Source organism: Citrus sinensis, chromosome 7 (assembly GCF_022201045.2).
Source record: "Citrus sinensis cultivar Valencia sweet orange chromosome 7, DVS_A1.0, whole genome shotgun sequence".
In the NCBI taxonomy this organism is placed as follows: Eukaryota; Viridiplantae; Streptophyta; class Magnoliopsida; order Sapindales; family Rutaceae; genus Citrus; species Citrus sinensis.
Window position 1 is genome coordinate 3,325,609 of NC_068562.1, and position 18,742 is coordinate 3,344,350.

At 33.6% G+C, this 18,742-nt stretch overlaps 1 protein-coding gene across 3 annotated transcripts; it reads right to left on the reverse strand.

The window, feature by feature from the left end:
• Nucleotides 1-4,401: 4,401 nt before the first annotated feature.
• LOC102627789 (methionine aminopeptidase 1D, chloroplastic/mitochondrial) lies at nucleotides 4,402-9,508 on the reverse strand. Of its 3 annotated transcripts, none has more exons than XM_006466563.4 (10): nucleotides 9,263-9,506; nucleotides 8,721-8,790; nucleotides 8,342-8,570; nucleotides 7,771-7,932; nucleotides 7,630-7,671; nucleotides 7,087-7,158; nucleotides 6,672-6,751; nucleotides 6,306-6,403; nucleotides 5,434-5,481; nucleotides 4,402-4,838 (listed from the first exon to the last, which is right to left on the reverse strand). In XM_006466563.4, the coding sequence occupies exons 1-10, from the start codon at nucleotides 9,375-9,377 to the stop codon at nucleotides 4,693-4,695; spliced, it is 1,062 nt and encodes a 353-aa protein (XP_006466626.1). In that variant the 5' UTR covers nucleotides 9,378-9,506; the 3' UTR covers nucleotides 4,402-4,692. The 3 variants fall into 3 exon arrangements, with proteins under 3 accessions (XP_006466626.1, XP_052301046.1, XP_052301045.1); XM_052445086.1 differs by having other exon boundaries at nucleotides 4,690-4,838; nucleotides 6,265-6,403; nucleotides 9,263-9,508; XM_052445085.1 differs by lacking the exon at nucleotides 4,402-4,838 and adding an exon at nucleotides 4,873-4,976 and having other exon boundaries at nucleotides 9,263-9,508.
• Between the last annotated feature and the right edge of the window lie 9,234 nt (nucleotides 9,509-18,742).

Here is an 18,742-nt window from a genome sequence, read left to right on the forward strand (position 1 = left end):
ATTGCCTTCCAAGTAAAGCCAGCCCAGAATTCCCCAATTTGTTGCTATTTCTGCGTTGTATTTTTTTCTTCAATTTTGAATTTCCAGTGATAGACTAGCGATATCACCAGGCACCTCCCACATTGTTGAGCTTATCCCGACAACCCAACTGGCTTGCCCCTGGTCAGCACTGCCTCATAAATCAAATCACAACAAGTCCGCTTGGAAATTAACTTCAAATTTGAGGACAACTTAACTCAAACAAGCTAATTTTTGTTAATTACGTGCAGGATTATTTGCTGCCACCCCTCCATCAACAAGATGAAACTCTGTGTAACTCCCTTCTGAATCTTTGGTTTCAAATTTATGAGCCGGGAGCCCGGAACAAAAGTTGGAGCTGGAGAAGAACCAGTACTTATATCTGATAGGAAAGCATCTTTTGAAGCATTTGATTTTGCCTGCATTATACGTTGATCGAAAGGAAGAAAAAGAATTAATACGTATTAAGCTTGTGTTATATTAAATGCATTGTAATTAAGCTAGCTCTAAACAAGCAATTAATTAAAATTGAAACGCATGTGATCTTGAGAACATACACGTGCATCAAAGGTTGAAAAAAGTTTATTGGCTGAAGCAACTTGACGTCGAACATAGGTATAATAACAACACGCGTCACGGTTTCATGAAGTCTTCGAGATCCCAGCATCTCTTGAAGTTGATATTTCAGATACTTGGGCACCGTATTCTGGTCCCATTAAACCCTTTACTTTCTGAGTAATTTCACTAAATAGTGAATTATCATAATTACCACAATATTAAACCGAACTGTAACATATAAAATGTGCCGCAAATACAATGGAAGAAGTTTACAAGCAATTAAGTGTCGTACTGCGATTGAGGAAATATTTTAGGACCATGCTTGAGTTGGAATGGAATAATATCGTTTGCCTGGTAAAGAGGACGCCCACGATTATCAGAAGCCGTTAACATCGATAACATTGCAGTTATCAAACGGACCGAGCTAGTTCCAGCAATCACATCAATATAGCCTGCAAGTCAATTATGGTGCATTTACTAATTAATAATTGGATATGATATATTGGAATAAAATAAAAAATAAAAATCAGGGTAAATTATTTATTTTAATTATAGGAATTTAAAGATGTATTGCCATTATTGTATTTACTTTATTGATTATTTCAAGTTAATAAAATGATTGTCATTATCGATTATCAGCATCATCATCATCATTATTAACAACAATTACAAGAATAAGAATAATTATATGATAATATTACAATATTTTAATCAAGGACATAAGTGGAATTATGAATTTTGATGAGGTAAAAATGGGAGTTATTCCTTAATTCCAAAAATATGTAGACAAACAAGTATCATAAATTATTAATACTAGTGTGTCAGTAAATTAAACATCAGAAATCACTGACACTAAAGTATCGGAGGTTAAAAAAATTTATTATAATTTGTAAATCTACCAACTCGAACCTAATACCTCTAACTCAAAATTTTAATATTTAAAATGCAAACCACTAAACCATATAAACTTAAGATACAAATTTTGTCATTGAAAATTTAAACAAAAATATAATAGCAAAAGCAATATGCCCAAATTTCAATCGAACCTCTTTCCCTCGTTTCATCAATCATTGCCTAAAAATTTCTTTCCTCGGTTCACTATGCTGGCCGACACATCCTTATTCCTGGCAGTTCGCTACACTAGCTTAAATATCAATCGAACCTCTTTCCCTCATCTCATCAATTGAAACCTAAAAACTTCTTTCCTCGATTCACTATGCTGGCCGACACATCCTTATTCCTAATAGTTCACTATACTATCCTAAACCTCAATCGAACCTCTTTCCCTCATCTCATCAATCGAAACTTAAAAACTTATTTCCCCAGTTCACTGCACTAGCCAAATTTACTAAACTTGTAATGGTGTAAAACAAACCTTAAACATAATTACAGCCTATTTAAACTCTTATTTCATAAATCAAGCCTCTGATTCACCCTTCAACAGTATTTTGGTTAACAGATATGCGTAGTGAATTATTGAACTCCAATAAAGTAGGTTGTATACATACTAAGAGTACTCAAGTTTCATTTGACAGATAGTGGCTAGTCCAAGCTATAATATTCAATTCAACTAAACCTTAAATTCGAATAAAAAAAGTGAACGAAATAGTCAGAAATGAAGTAATACAATAATTGCTGACGACAACGACGATGATTGATTTATAACCGACCAAAATTTTCTAACAGATAATTAGAGTACCAAATAGGTAAGTGTAATTGGATAGATTACTTCTAAGTTTATTAAGGACCTCATAGCTATTAATAAGAAGAACTCAGTAATGATTTACAAAATCGATCTGATTGTGCTAGATGATCAATGCAAGCTAATTGTTAATGGAATTCCTTTACGGTTAGTTTTGTGTAGAATTATTAAACTTTTGGATGAGATCAAATTCAGGAAAACAGAAGAAACCATACGCTAAAATTTTGGGAGATGAGTATATCCCACTTCCGGCTGCCAGAATTATTAGTGCAACATGCTTTAGGTCGTGTTTTGGTCAAAATGCTTTCAAATAAAAGCACTTCCTATAAAAGAATATGATACACATTGTACAACTACTTCTACTTGGAAAATCTCTGATTTATTTTGTGTGATATATACGCTCAGATAATCAAAACCTCGAATGAGGAAATTCCGTCACTCAAATCAAAATTAGACAATTCTTCTAAAACTGAAGAATTTGATTTAGAGACTTTATCTTAGATTATCTTTAACCGAGTAAGACAGGAAAAATTAGTTCTTAGGCAGTAGGCACCAACTCTTTCCGATAAATTTTCAGAGATATGAATGCAAGTTAGAACCATGCACAGCTAAAAATGCAATTTAATATTTTACCTGCTATTATTTTGGTACGGTCTGATATTGACCATGCCCCGATCCCCTATACCCAAGTTTGAAAGCACCGAGGATACAATCATACAACTTTTGTGTGTGATGTATGTTACACAGCCTTGACCATGATTGAAAATTGCATATCCTTCCTACCCATAAATAAAACCATACAAAATAAGGCTACTAATATTGGTGTCTTCAGAGTTCAGACAACCAGGTGTGCGGAAGTAGAACATGAGGTCTACTAAGTGGGAAAGACAATATAAAGATATATCTTCGGCAACAATTTTATCCCATAGTGGGGAATGCTAAAAGAGTCTATCCTATGAATACATCAATCCTTCTAACGCTCTGCTATGTGGCAAAGCTGTTGGATATCATCCTTAAATTTAATGTCATATGAATAAATGAACTAGATTTCCCTTTTCTTTTTTCTTTTTTTCAATCTCTTTTTCCAAGTCATGAGGATCTGAGAAGTAGACGGGGTTAAAAGAATGCTGATACAAGGGTGGCAATTTTTTCACTTGGTACATCTTGAAACTCTTTAATAACAATGGATTTTTCATCGATATGTATGACACTGTGTTAGCTTGAAATTCTTTAATCAATTTTCCAGAAAGTTTTTTCAGCTCTTGTAGTCTCTGATCCATGATGCCTTCTATTTTGTTTTTGAAATGATTGATTCTTTCTCCTTGTTTCTTTATCATACTTTTAATTCAACAATTAGTTCTCAAGACTTAGTCCTCTCCTCTGATAACAATTATACGACCCTCCAATGCAACAAAAACAAATTATATGCTCGATCAATCAATGTCGACACAAATTCATATGGAATCCAAATAGAATCACCCCACGAGAGCTTGTTCATTAGTGCCTCTATTTTTAACTGGTTCCAAAATTCCGGTAGCAAGGTTCACTCTAGAAACTGGTTCTTTCAACAGCCTTTCACCAATCTTTACAAGATACTACATATTCTTCACTGTTGCTTTGTCAGTTGATGATGCATCCCCAGTCAATGTGTCATTCTAATTAATAAAAACCACCACCAATAATACGAGGTTGACTCTGTTATACAAATTTGCATAGGCTTAGAAAGTTTAAAATAAGAGCTGGGCATAGCTGGTGCTCACCAATCTCGAACCCTCGTAGTTCTGCAGCAGTGTGCATATGAAATCTTGGGACTTGGAAGGTCAGCAAATTTACGTTTTTCCAATGGAGGGCGGGGGTAGAGCGTTGTACCTGAAATAACACCCGGATCAAATGGCCACGCTGCTCCTAGCCATGCACGTCTGACGGAATATGAATTTAAGATTTGAGAGAACACATATTGTTCACTTGATCAATCACATCCTAATCAGCGTTGAGTAATAAAAGCGCCACATTCCATCTGTGATTTTATAAGCTCATTACCTCATAAGCACATTGACTCACTGAGGATATATTCTACTGGAAAGTTGAACGAAAGTAAATACAACGCATGAGAGGCCACGGCATTTGCAACCTGGTCTAATTATTGACAAACGATGCAAATACCATTTAAGAATTATTGATTCTCAGTACAAGCAAAATTATATGTTCATTGTCTGTAAAATCACCAATCAAAGATTAAAAAGTAGCACTTACAGAAAAGATGAAAAAGAAACAATGATAAAAACAAGAATGCAATGCCTCCACCAACAACAAAATTTTGATTAGGAAGAGGCAATCCAATGACATCCAATTGGTGTATATTCTCCGAATGGGCAGATCTGCAACTATTTAATGTAATGGTACGAATTCCATGTTTAACACTGCGTTAATATCTCAGCACCGTCCCTGGTAATAAGAATAGTGTGCTCAAATTGTGCTGACAGGCTCCCGTCTTCTGTAACAATTGTCCAGTTGTCATCCCACATAACAGGATTTATGCTACCTATTGTCAGCATCGGTTCTGCAAATGTTTATTAAGGTACAATGAAAAGAATCAGTATTCTATAATGCTAAATAACAAAAAAATTTAGGCATTGAATTAAAAGAACACACACAAAGTAGAAAATATACCTCAAAGCCACAAAATAGATGCAGCAATCTGACATGCATAAACCATCAACGAGAGAGACACAGAAGTCACAATAAATGATGTGTGTATGCAGACCCATGCAGCAGTGAATTCATTTTGGATTTTCCAAAAAGCATGATTTTTGCAGTTCAGTGAACTTGAGAATTAAAGTAATCAGATCTTTAACTTTTCTGAAAACCACCTAATAGTTTCTACTTGTCACTTCTCAATGTAATGAATGGAATAGATTTACTGTAGGCACTCATAGACAGCTGTAACATCACCATTATTCTAAAATATTGCCTCTCAAGTGAAAAGTCATCTTAACATTATAAACTAAGTTTAATATTCATCCTGAAGAGTTCTGAAAAACATCCATTTGTCACTTGTTGAAAAATAGGAGTATTTTGCAGGCACATATATACTTAATTTAATTTTACTAAATCAACTTTGTAGTTGGCTACTTGGAATGAGAAGATTATATTACCTATGGTGAAAGTTTGATTCAACACCATGCGTCCATGATCATTGTTCCCTGAAAGGTACAAGTACGTCATCTTAAACAGCATTCACTGAACTTTCACACTTAATGCATGCATATGTGCAGAGAGAAAAGTTCCTTTTACAGTATTGCATGTTTATGAAGTCATTCTCCAAAGATAAGGGTGAAAAAAGAGGACAGATAAAACATGAAACACTATTCCCTCTTTGACGGGTTGATCAACTCAAAGATGCTTCAAAACATCCACAATATTTGTTCTTTGACAGGTTTAACTAGAAATACATTGTTGCAAACATACAGAGGTTTCCACATATACAGGAAGCCTTGTATGCTACAAGGCTATCAATAAAGCATTAGAAATGAAATGGACAGAGGAAAAGAAAGGATAATTCCATTGAACTCCCCAAAAGTTTGGCTAAACTGCATATGGATCCCACCTGGTTCTCAACCTCATCAGAATCCTCCCATAGAATTCTAAACTTATGATAAACCTCCACTAAAATTGCGAAAGACATACCCTAAAAGTTCCCCACAACATGTGGTCTTTGTCTATTCCACACAAGATGGAATCTGCCTGTTATCAGACAAAACCTTAGGAAGATAAAGATTAATGAAATTTGGCTTATCAAAATAGCAAGACAGCAATGACTGCTATGTATACAGTACAGTTTAGGAAAAACACCATAACACGTCATTAGCAAATACAGCACCACTGGCTGAATACTAGAGCAACACCATTGCCCACCAAGGTAAAGTACACACAACATTGCAAACAAGCCAGTAACAGAAATCACAGATGACAATGATAGTCTATACCAAAAACAAAATAGAGGACCGATAAAGCTCAGGATAGTTACTATAGTGTAAAACAACAGGATCCGCATGGAAAACACGTCCAATCCCATGGCCAACGAATTGTCGAACAACGCCATAATTATATCTATCTGCATGGTCCCTAAAGAAAACAATAGTAATTAGCGGAAAATCGAGATTTGTTGCATTCCATATCCATAAAAGCTACAATGCTAATAATACCTTCAACAGTTAAGCAATAAAATGAGAATGCTAACAGTTTTTAAAGTGACATTTGCAATTCCAAACCACCTAGCTATAGCCACTGGATATATTTCTTCTCCACGGCATTAAGAATGTAGAAATTTATAGAATCTTTATTCTCAGTAAATTAAATGATAGAAAAAAATATACTAGAGCTGGTGCCTTACTGAATGGTTTTGCCAATTTTCTTGTACTCCATTCCCGGTGCACATACCGATATAGCTTTATGTAGACAATCTTTGGTTACCTAGAGCATGTACCCAATGTTCATCCCTGTAAGCATAATTAAGGTGAAGAAGCCTGCCCTAAACAAATTAAGCTTTATCTAAACTAAAATTGGGCAATAGACAAAAGTCGCACGAGTACAATAACTATGAATAACCAAGCACTTGAAACAGAATGATTTTGTGTATTACTGAGAATTAATTTGAAAGCATTTATCTAACACTATTAAAAATCTCGATGGGTAATAACAAATCATCTTCACCGGTGAAGAAAATAATGTATATCATCATATTTTTATATCACACAAATGAAGAGAAAACATAGAACTCTGTGAAGTTTGAAGTTCCAGCAAACTACCTTCACCAGATTTCTGGCTTCATCATCAACATCTCCACAAAAGAAAGTCGCTGATGTATCACCATGATAACCCTAAGCAATAAGAAAAAAATTACTAGTAACCAAATCTCAAACAAGACAAGTTACAGAAAAATCACCAAAGAAAATCTACTCGCAACAGGGATAACGCTAAGTGAAGCACATTACAAGGAGGTAGGGGTAAGCTCCCACTAGCTCCCCAAAACCCAGGTTCTATCATTTGCTGTATAACAAGACAGGACACATCCGAGCACAGGAAAACATGAAATTTAGAGATAATGTAAAATTCAAAAACTAATCATATAGCAAAGCTCCTTACTGAAGGAGCAGAGTGAAACTTATCAAAAACAATGGCTTTGCCGCATGATCAATTATGATACCACTATTGCGCCATTGAATCAGTTAAAGAACTCGTATAAAATGTCAGCACAATGTGCATAAGTTGCAGCATTTATTAATCTCATGGGTCGATTCATTTAATTCAAATTATGTATGGTAAAAAGTTGCATGTAGAAATATGCTTACATTTAGATAAACAGTCACATCAATATTTATAGTATCACCATCCTGCAAACAGAAGCACATATTAGCGATGTCTACTAATTTAAGAAAATGCTAACTTAGCACAATAGGACTAAGAATTTGAAAAATTTACACAGAAAGAACCTCAAGTGCACGGGAATCCGGTATTCCGTGGCAGATACATTCATTCACTGATGTACAGACACTCTTTGGAAACCCACCATAGCCAAGAGGTGAGGGATATGCTCCATTATCAATAATCATTTGATGAACTGCTTTGTCAATTTCATCTGTTGTAATACCTGGCTGGCAATGGAAGCAATAACCCAAAGTGCAGATGAAGTAGATTGCGGACCTCCTATGTAATGCAGTACTATCTACACTTTATCTCTGAAAACTCTATTCAGTAGCTACCAGAATTTTTAAAAATCAACTGACAGATTATGAAGACATAGTTGTATTATGAATACAGTTCAAAGACCATAACGGATGTTCACAATGGCAATAAGAGAAAAACGAAAAAAATCTCAATTTATAAAATCTTAAAAAAAAAAAGAAAAATGCAAACAAAAAACACTCAGTTTAAAATTTACTGATTGCCGAAGTTATCCAAACAAAGCATAGCAAAATAATGATCTGATCTGGTTGGCGATTGAAATAATGTTTTAAAGGAAGAACAAAGTTAGACACAAGGTAAAAAGAATCACAATATTACCTTAACTAAAGTCCCAGCATATTCAAGAACCTGTGCTGCCAATCTGCCTGAAACTCTCATGCACTCTATCCCCTTCTCGTCATGCACTTCAGGTCCACTTACAATTCCAATTGGTTTCTGAGAATTGACATAGGGAGGCCTTGGTATATGATCTGGAACAGGTCGATGCGGAGATACCTTCCCAGGCCTTAGTCTCTTACGTCTTCTGTTCGGCTCCACGTCTAGATTTCTTTCAATTTCAAGAGGAAAACTCTCAGTGCATATTTATCCTGGGTCTATATGTATAATGCACAACTATAATAAGGGAAAGCGGTTTGATATAGCGTGGGATATAGAGAAAAAGCACACAGGCGAACATACAAAGTATTATGAAGCATACCTCCTATTGAATAAGAGGTCAGCTAAGCCAGAAAATGTTCTAGATAATTGCATTGAAACTTGATTCTTTCCTGCGTGGAAATCAGCGAGAAGCAGGAGAGAAAAAAAAAAAAAAAGAGCATGATTCCAGATCTTGACCCAGGAAAAGAAAAGAAAGCTGCTAATTAAGCAAACAAATTTCCAGTTGATTTTTGAAGATATGGGTATTTCAGAACAGCATGTCGATATAGACAAGGGAACCACCATTTAATTCATAGGTTATAAAGTCCCCAAAGGAGACAAACTACAGTGAACTGCAATATCAATCCAAAAATAATGGAATTTAATTAAATAAACAATATCTTCAGCTTCTAATATTAAAGCATTTGGATGAAAGATAATTAGCCTCCTGTTATCCCCTAACTCAATTGGCATCTCGACGTCAGGTCATCCTAAGAAACTTTATCAAATCTGCTATGTTTGCTTGAAAACTTTTGTTCCTGGAAGATATTCTCCATTTATACAAAATAAATAAATAAACAAACACATATGATGGCAACTCACCTGAGTTGTAGCCAAAGAGTTGATTAAGAGGCTGAGTTGAGTGAATGAAGCGATTACCCACGAATGAAGAAAGTAGTCTTGGCTGCAGTTGCAGAGAGCAAGCGCCGCCTACCATCCTTTCTTTTCTTTTCAACTTTTTAATGTTTTATTACATACAACTCTCAGGCAGCTGAGCTTGTCTTCTTGTTTCCCCTCCCTCTGTTTTGTTATCTGTTCAGGCACTGGGTCTGGCGCTCTCCTTTCGCCTTTCGTCTATCTATACGTTTTGAGAGCAGCTGCCGGGTGGGCTTTTATTGGGCCTATGTACCGGGCTTTAAACATGAAGCCCATACTTTGTCTGAAGTTGGGCTGTAACCTTTCTATATGCAGACTATGCATGTACTCTAAGAGTATTAGCGACTGACACCACAGGAGCCTGAACCACGCAATAATTTAATGAAAGCACGAGCAGCAAATTTGATATCCTTTCTTTTTTTAAACTACTACAGGCACCGACATCGTAATCGTATAGCAAGATTTTCTGAATGAAGTACTAAATTATATGAATGGACGTTGTAACTTACAAAACTTTCAGCAGCCAACCCAACTAATTGGATTAGGATGTCGAGGGAATAAAGACCTAGCCCCGTATCCGCTGAACCAGCATCCAGGGTCCATGCGTGAACATTGCTTCGGCTGTAGGCTCCTTATTTCGGGCACGGGTCGGGTCCTTTCATATTCTTGAACCATATCATGAGCTACTGTAGCTGGTCTGCCCACCTCGGATGTATAACCTACAAAACTTCAGTAGCCCACCCAACTAATTTTGTCTTCTCCACTAACCAAACAACAACCCGACCCATTTGAGCAAGACAAATTCACAAAATATCGAAACAACATGAATCCCAGCCCCCCCAAATTTCAAATCAAAACTCAACAGCCAAGTGACAGACACTCTAGTGAGAATGCTAATTCACGCCAATTTTATATGACTTGTTGGTGGTGGCTGTATAACCTGATAATTTCTCACGAAAATGGGAGTGGAAAAAAATGCATCTAAAAAAAGTGAAAATAATAAGATTTTGCGGTGTCCCTGCATGAAATGCGTCCCGTCCATGCCACGACGAATTGTCGTTTTCAATTGCCATGGCGAGGACAAATTTTGGAATCCGATGCCTGCGAAGGTACTTTGGCTCAGAACCAACTGTCAGTGCCCGTGGCCCATCCTCTGGGACCCATCCCTTCCGTTGTCCCTTTCCGATTGATCTCTTTCCTTGTTTATTTTGTTTTTATGGGAAGGGATATTATCATTTTTTTACTAAAATTATTTTGACACATCATATCAATATCACGGTTTAATAAAAATATTATTTTATAATTAAATATTTAAATTATTAGTATTTTTTTATAATTTTGTTAACTAAATAAAAATTATGTTGACATCATAAGGATATTTTGGACATCTCACACGAAGCCAAAACGTTGCGTTTTACAATTGTAAAAAAGACAAGCAATTTGGACATGGAAGCCCTAGAAATCGAAATCAACCCCCTCTCTCTCGTTTCTTGTTCCATTTCCGCCCTCTCTCGCTCACTGTTACTGACCCATATCTCTCTCACTCTCGCAGCAGTGTCGTCTTTTGGGAGTAATTTTGTAATTAAATCGTCTTTTGTTGTTCTTCCTTTTTAAAGGATAAAATTATCTTGTCGTCTTTTGGGGGTAATTTTATAATTAAATCATCTTTTGTTGTTCTTCCTTTTTAAAGGGTAAAATCATCTTTTACGATTTAGGGGTAAAATTGACTTTTTATGCATTTTCCGTTAATTATTAACTGAGTTTTAACGTAATGGTGGAAAAATACTAATAATTTAAACGTTTGGTGGTAAAATGATATTTTTACCAAACCGTGGTACTGACATGATGTGTCAGAATAACTTTGGTGGAAAAATGATAATATCCCTTATGGAAAACTATATCTATATTGTTAGTTTTTTAAAAGGGAATAAAAGTATTTGAGAGAGAGAAAGGATACGTAATATTCTCCTTGAATTTACTACTGACCTCATCTTTTATTATTTTTTATAAAGATATAATTGATAGTATAGTTATTGTATTAAAAAAATAATTATTATTAGATAAAAATATAAAATTAATTAAATTTTAACAATATATTAATATAAATACACATGTGGCTAAATATTTTAAAGAGTACGTATCAGTTCCAACACTAGATATAAATTTTGTTATAATATACAACTGATTACCTCCCTTACAGTTAAGATAACAACTTCGAGCATGGCTAGCTCCCATAGTGTGATGGGCGATGTGTACAAGGTTTGGGAACAAATTCACCGCCATATGGTTGACTGGTGATTACTAGCCATTCCGACTTTATATAGGTGAGTTGTAGCCTACAATCTAAACTGAGAACGGGTTCTTGGAGTTAGCTCACCCTTGCAGGATCATAACCCTTTGTCCCGGCCACTGTAGCACGTGTGTCGCCTAGGGTATAAGGGGCATGATGACTTAACGTCCTCCTCATCTTCGTTCGACTTATGACCGGCAATATGTTCAGGGTTTCAAACTCGAAGGTGGCAACTCAGTACGAGGGTTGCGCTATAATGACACATGAACTACGATACCAAGTGCATAAATTTTTCTCTAGTATGAGAATGAATTTGTTTATTGTTAGTCGCTATGATTTATTTCTTTTTTTTAATTTACAAAGCACATTCAAGTTTTATTTGATAAGAACAAGACTGAGGATAAGTTAAAAGATTACAATCTGAAAGAATGTAAGTAAAAAGAAAGATGACTTCATATATTGGTATAAACATATTTTTGAGAATACGTCCCACAACATAGTGCCACGAGAATTACCGTTAATTATAAGTATGTTTTCGTGACAAAATTAATTATATAAACTCAGTGGAAGCCTAGAAAGCCCGTTTTAATAAAGATAGTGATGCTGACTGTCCACACCGCGTGTTGGAAGGTGAGAGATTGTACTATATCTATATATATATTTATATAAAACAAGAAATCTGAAATCCAGCTAATTAAGCTAACCACTACCGTCCACTCCTCCTTCAACGTCTGAGTTTGAGACACATAAAATGAAGGATTGAAGCTCAAACGGAGATATTTTTAGTTTTTAATGTGGCTTTCGTGCTCGATCTCAATCCCATTTTCAATTTTCAAGCAAATGGTTTTTCGTGCACCAAAAGATTGCCAATCGAGATTTGAGAATTAAATACCGTGTAAACTAAATGTGCAATGCAATCCATACAATGAAAGAGATTGATGATATAATAAAATTATGGGATAATCACAAAATTTTCACAAATTTTAAGAGAGAAGCATATAGAAGCGAATTGTGACATTAAATGCTTGTAAAGTAATACAAATTAATGTCTTGAGTAAGGAATGAATCAATCCATGTGCGATGCGCAGATACCGTTGCCGTAGGTATATATTAATTGAGGACTCCAGGTTATGTCCGCGATTATAGGTACATGGGTCTCAGCGCCGGCAATTCTGTGCAAAACTGCCAAGGTGATGATAAGTATCTGAGAAGAAATTAAAGGAGATATCGAGGGCATTCATCAATAAATGAATCGAAATATTGGTATCTTTAGTTGCGTGTTTCCTCATTTTTCCCACAAAATTACAAAAACACGTTTTCTTTTGGCATCACCGTCATCGGGGTCCGCTTTCGTTTTCTTTAATTTCTTCATTTTAAACTCAGGGAAAATCTGATTGGTAATTTTGTTTCCTTATTCATTGAATAAGTATTAATACTAACAACGTTTATTTTCAAAACCTTTTCCATGAACATTCTTTGTATGCATTGTGTTTGATGAAATTGTTAAAAGCTAGAGTTTGTTTGATGCAATTGTTAAAAGCTAGAGCTTAACTGTTGTTTCCACTTTGGTTTTTCTTTCTTGGTTGAGATTCTCATGTTTTCAGTTGGTGACAATTATAATAAAGTCTATGCTTTAATAATTCTTTTGCAAACGATATGATCTCATGAGCACCAACCCGTCTTGTTAAATTTACTTAATTGAATCATTGATCAACTTGTGATATGGATATATTGATGATGTAGAAATGTAAAAGAAAGATAGGTTAGAAAAACTAAGTTTCTAAATAATGATAATTTTATTGAAAAAGTCTAAATGAATAAAATTAAGGTTTTGAACTCCTTTTATACTAACCTTAAATATTACGAATTTATCAAAATAGGTAAATCAAATAATATTATTTTATAATTAAATTCTCATAATCTAAATAAGTAAAACAAAACAAATAACACCCACATCCAATTCCTAAAAAAAAAAGAGATAAAAATCCCTAAATTAAAAAATAGAAAAATAACTTAGAACTGTAGAATGACTAGAAAAGAAGTAGAATTTTTAGCTCGACCAAAGGGTTAAAAAATTAATTGGCTTTGGTTTGAATCCTCTCATTGCAAGATTCGAAATGATATATTATATGCCTAAAATAGACACATATGACCCAATATATAACCTCTAGAAGATATCTTATTCATCCTACTCAATCATCTTACATCAATCCCCCTTACTTGGAAAAGAATTCACCCGAGTCGCTTACTAAGGCGTCACACATACACACAGACATTAGTCTCGTAGGCCTTAGATACTAAGGCAACGCATTGCGATTGGCACCCTAAAGCATTACTTCATGATTATATCCTTAATGCATCTCCCCATAGTTAATAATTTTGAGGTTGTTCTTTACGATTAATTCGTTGAAATACTTCTTCATGATATAGCTTCTTACCGTTGATCTCTCTTCTTGTTCATATTGTCCACAAAAAGCTTAAGACCCTCAATCGCTTACCTTATTAACACCATTCTCAAGTTACAAGCTTCCTCAATGGCTTGGAAGGCTACTTTTCTGGCCATCTATTGACATGCTTCATAGCCCGTGCCTACATTCTTTGATCATCGCCTTCAGAATAGACGTTCCTTTGATTGTTTGGTCATACCACGATGACGAACAACTTACTCTGATACTAAATTGACAATACGAAAATGTAAAAGGTTGATAGATTAAAGAAAATAAGTTTCTAAATAATGATAATCTTATTGGAGAAGTCTAAATGAACAAAATTTTTAAGCCCTTTTTATACTAACCCTAGTAGGCAAAGCTAAAATATGATTTTATGACTAAATTTTCCTAATCTAAATAAGAAAAAAAATAAATTAAACCAAAATGCCATACCTAAAAGAAAGATAAAAATCCTAAAAGTAATGAGAAAAATAGAAAAATAACTAAGAAAAAAGTGAAATTTCTGACTTGACCATAAGCTAAACGACTAGGGTTATTCTAGTTTGATTCTTCTTGTCGCAAGCTTTCAAACTATATATTAAATGCCTAAAATAGATATCTATAGCCCAAATTATAACTTCTGGAAAGTATCTTTCTCATCCTACGTAACCACCTTACATCATATATAGTATACCAACTAGCAATTCAATTTCTCTCTCCACAAGAGGAAACTAAAGGAGCATTTTAATTTACTATATTAATTTGTGAAATAAAAGCACTATCAAACATTGATTATGATGGAATGATCAATTAATTGATTAATTTACTTTCAAGACTTATTATTCAATATTCCAAGCTTCTAATTTTCTTGTTTTCTTTGGATTGTAACTGATTGTTTTTCAACTCTTAAACAACTCAACTCATTCTTCATCAAAAATCGAAATATCACCATCTGCACATTAAAAATCTTAAATCTTTTCACGTAAAAGATGAGCTCAAGAACGGTTCACCATTTCACTCATACATCCTCATCTCATAAGTTAAAATAACAATTGTAATTATAAGTAGGGTTAAGACTAGAATGTTAGAGGTAAGCAAAGATGAGAACATGGTGGAGCAGGTGTTGATACAACAAATGAGCGGTTTGAAGAAGTAGCGGCGGCTTCGTCAGCGTTAAAAAGTGTCACTAGTCGGTTCTGCTAAATAAACTTCAGAGGTCAAGTTGGAATGGAATCACATAGGTGAAGAACCAATCTAGTTGCCATTTTTGCATAACTAATTGTTCTTTTTTTAATTTTGAAATTTTTAATCAAGAGAGATTGTTGTGTTTTGTAAGTCTGCAAAAAGTTGGGGGGAGAAACTAATTTGTGATGATGATCAAAAAGACCAGTAATAACAACAATAGCATTAATAGTAATAAGATTTAGTTCAAATGATAATTTTAGTTGTCTTACATTAGTAATTTTTTGAGGGGGTTATGACATAGTAGAAAAGTGATATATCTTGTAAACTTCAGATGGATTATTGTTAAAAAAAATAAAAAAATAAAAATATTTATATTTTTTTATAATGTTTGAAAAACTAGGTGATTAGTGGATAATTTCTCTTTACTTTATTCAAAGTATGCAACATTTAATATAGTTGTTTCAATCATATATCTATTGAGTTTTCTTAAGTTATATTTGTTGTAATTTACAATACAGCTAAAACATGAAACAATAACAAGAGAGGTGATCAATGAATGTTTTTTACATTGTTTTAGTTGAACTATAAGTTATAATAAATGTAAATTAGCAAGAGCCAAAATCGTACCCTTTTAATGGCAAAAAGAGCTTATAACGGCAATCAAAACGTGCCGTTAAATGGTTAAGATGGCAAAGATTCGTATGCCGTTGATCCAGGAGCGGTGGAAAATCGTACCCTTTTAATGGCACAAAATTGACGGCTATTAAATAGATTATATGGCAAGAGATATAAGCCATTAATAATTGCTTCAACGGTGTTCATTAATCTGCTTTAATAACTAAGGTAATAATGTCAATTTACATTTTATCGCCAAACTTAAATTGTTGTAATAACTTAAAACGTCATTTCTGAATATATCATTAAAATATTATATCTTGAAAGTTTTTCGTTTTTAAATGACACAAAAATACGATTAATTTTTTTTGTAGTTGATTTCATGCTTCTCAAATTTATTCTCTATTTCATTCACATGACAAAATTGCATTTGATACATTGGAACAAAAATTGTATAACTTGAATTTTGAATAGACAACCAATCAAGCTTCTTAAGTTCTATTATTTTGACACAACAACTCGGCAAGTGAAGAGAAAGAGAAAAAAATTTGTTACTTTAAAAACTAAAATTATAATTTTCTATCCTTGATGCGAAAGCCGTGGCCCTCAGAACAATTCTTCTTCTAGCTCTAGCGCCCTGCAAAATATTAAATGAATTCATCATGTTTGGAAAAGAACTAATAATACATTATACATAGTTTAGCAAAAAAATTAGTAAATTCAGCAAGATAAAAAGAAAAAAAATCCAAAGAAATTAATCTAGATTGCTTTATATATATATATATATATATATATATATATATATATACACATACATATTATGTGAACTGAAAACATCTTAATAAAATAAATATTTTTCATGCCATTAATATATCAATGGAACTAAAATCGTATATTAAAAAAAATAATCAAGAAGATAATGGATAAACAGCTTTCTTGACTAGGTTCCTCTTTGAATTAATAGTACTCAATTTCAAATTTGCTCCTGTGAGAAAACCCAGGTACCAATGTTCAAAGAAAAAACTCAGCAAGCATCCTAAAAAAAAAAAAAAAAAAAACTCAACAAGCAAAATCAATGAAGAATTGATTGTAAAATTGTTTAAAAAGTCTTTAAAATTTCATAATAGAGAAAATAAATAGAACAAGTTTCGTTAATGTAGGGGTCATTATTATAATCAATGGAGATTTCTTACCATGGGCTGTGGGTAAACTTCAAGAAAACTACCCCAATACCTAGGTTTAGATGAATAGATGAAGAATTATGAATTAAAGAGAGAGTAGGCTTGAGATCGATTTAGGGCACAAAACATAAGTCTCATTTTTAAATAAAACCACAAGCAGAAAAATGGTAATATATAATTTATTCCAGTAAAACGGCCAATTCAATATATAGAGAATATCAGCTTACCTTATCCAATTTTAATTAAAGTATTTTCCATCATCAAATTAAAAGAATTCCCTTGAATTGCGAGAATAGATTAAATTTTTAGAAAAAAAAAATGATTTTACCGTGAAGAAAGGAAAAAAAAATGTAGATAGAAGGATGAGGTTGAATAATTAATATGATAGTCAATGGATATATAATGGGTTGGAATAAAATTCTAAGATATATATAGGATTTAATTTAGAGTGACGCCATTGGCACCCCTTTATATCTCTTATGAAACCCCTTTTGTTCTTTATTTACAAATTTGTCCTTTATATTTAAATTATATTAAAAATAAAACTTATCTAATTAAACCCACCTATGTTTTCTTATTTTTTCTCCATTATAAACTCACTAAATCTATAAAATTTGAAAAAACAATGAATTGTCATAGAATAAGAATTTGATCTAAATATAAACAAAGTTTTTGTAGGAAATATAATTTTGTGAAGTTTGTTTACTTAGGCCAATTTTTTTTTTAAAGATTCGCACACATGTCTTTATGTATAGTTATTACCTAGTAGGAAAAACAAAGACAAATATAGATAAAAATAATAAATTCATGAATGCTATAATCAAGAAGAGATTGAAAGTGGTTTGAAATGCGAGAAGGGTGAGAGAGAGCGCCTAACAATTTTTTTTTTAAAGTATCGATGCAGGGGTTTATTAAGAAAGTACAACAAATGAGGGTTATTTTAAGAATTAAGAAGAGTATGTAGAGAAAAGGGGTTTAAAAAGAATGTTAGAGGCGTGCCAATAGTTAAACTCTTTAATTTATATCAACGAAATATATTTTTATGCTATTAAAGGTATTGTATATTTCATGGCAAATATATATATGCTGTTAAACAACTGCATTTCATGGCATATTTTTTTTTCCATAAAAAAAATGTTTCCACGGCATATTTTATTCTTATGCCATTAAAATGAGATATGTTAATACTTTTTACAGCATATATTAAAAGCCTGCTATAGTATTGATCTTACTGGTGGTGAATAACGGCATAGCTATTAGACATGCCGTCTTTAATAATAATTAATGGTATTTAATTGAAATTTGCGGTAAAACCTCTGCCGTAATAAATCAATTTTGTTGTAGGAGCCTCAGCCAAACCTTCTATTGAAGACAAATGCTCATGCATGCGAGGTCTAATTGCACCAGCAGCAACTAACTAGCTAGTAGCAAAGGCACCCAACAAACACTATACTGGGATGGCCAGACCCAAGCTACGAGAACTTTTAGTAAGAAACAGATACGTGGTCCTAAGCACTGATGAAGAAATGATAGCTTCTATTTTCTGGAGCAGGCTCAAAAAGCTGGTAGGCATTAGGGTTAATTGAGCCAAGGACAGAGGCATGTTATATCCCCACATACACAAAGTCTCAAACTTAGCTGAAAAATGGACCACAGTAACACTACGTCACTTCAACCGCTGCACATGGTCGTTATGCATGGACCACATTGATCGATCATGATCATC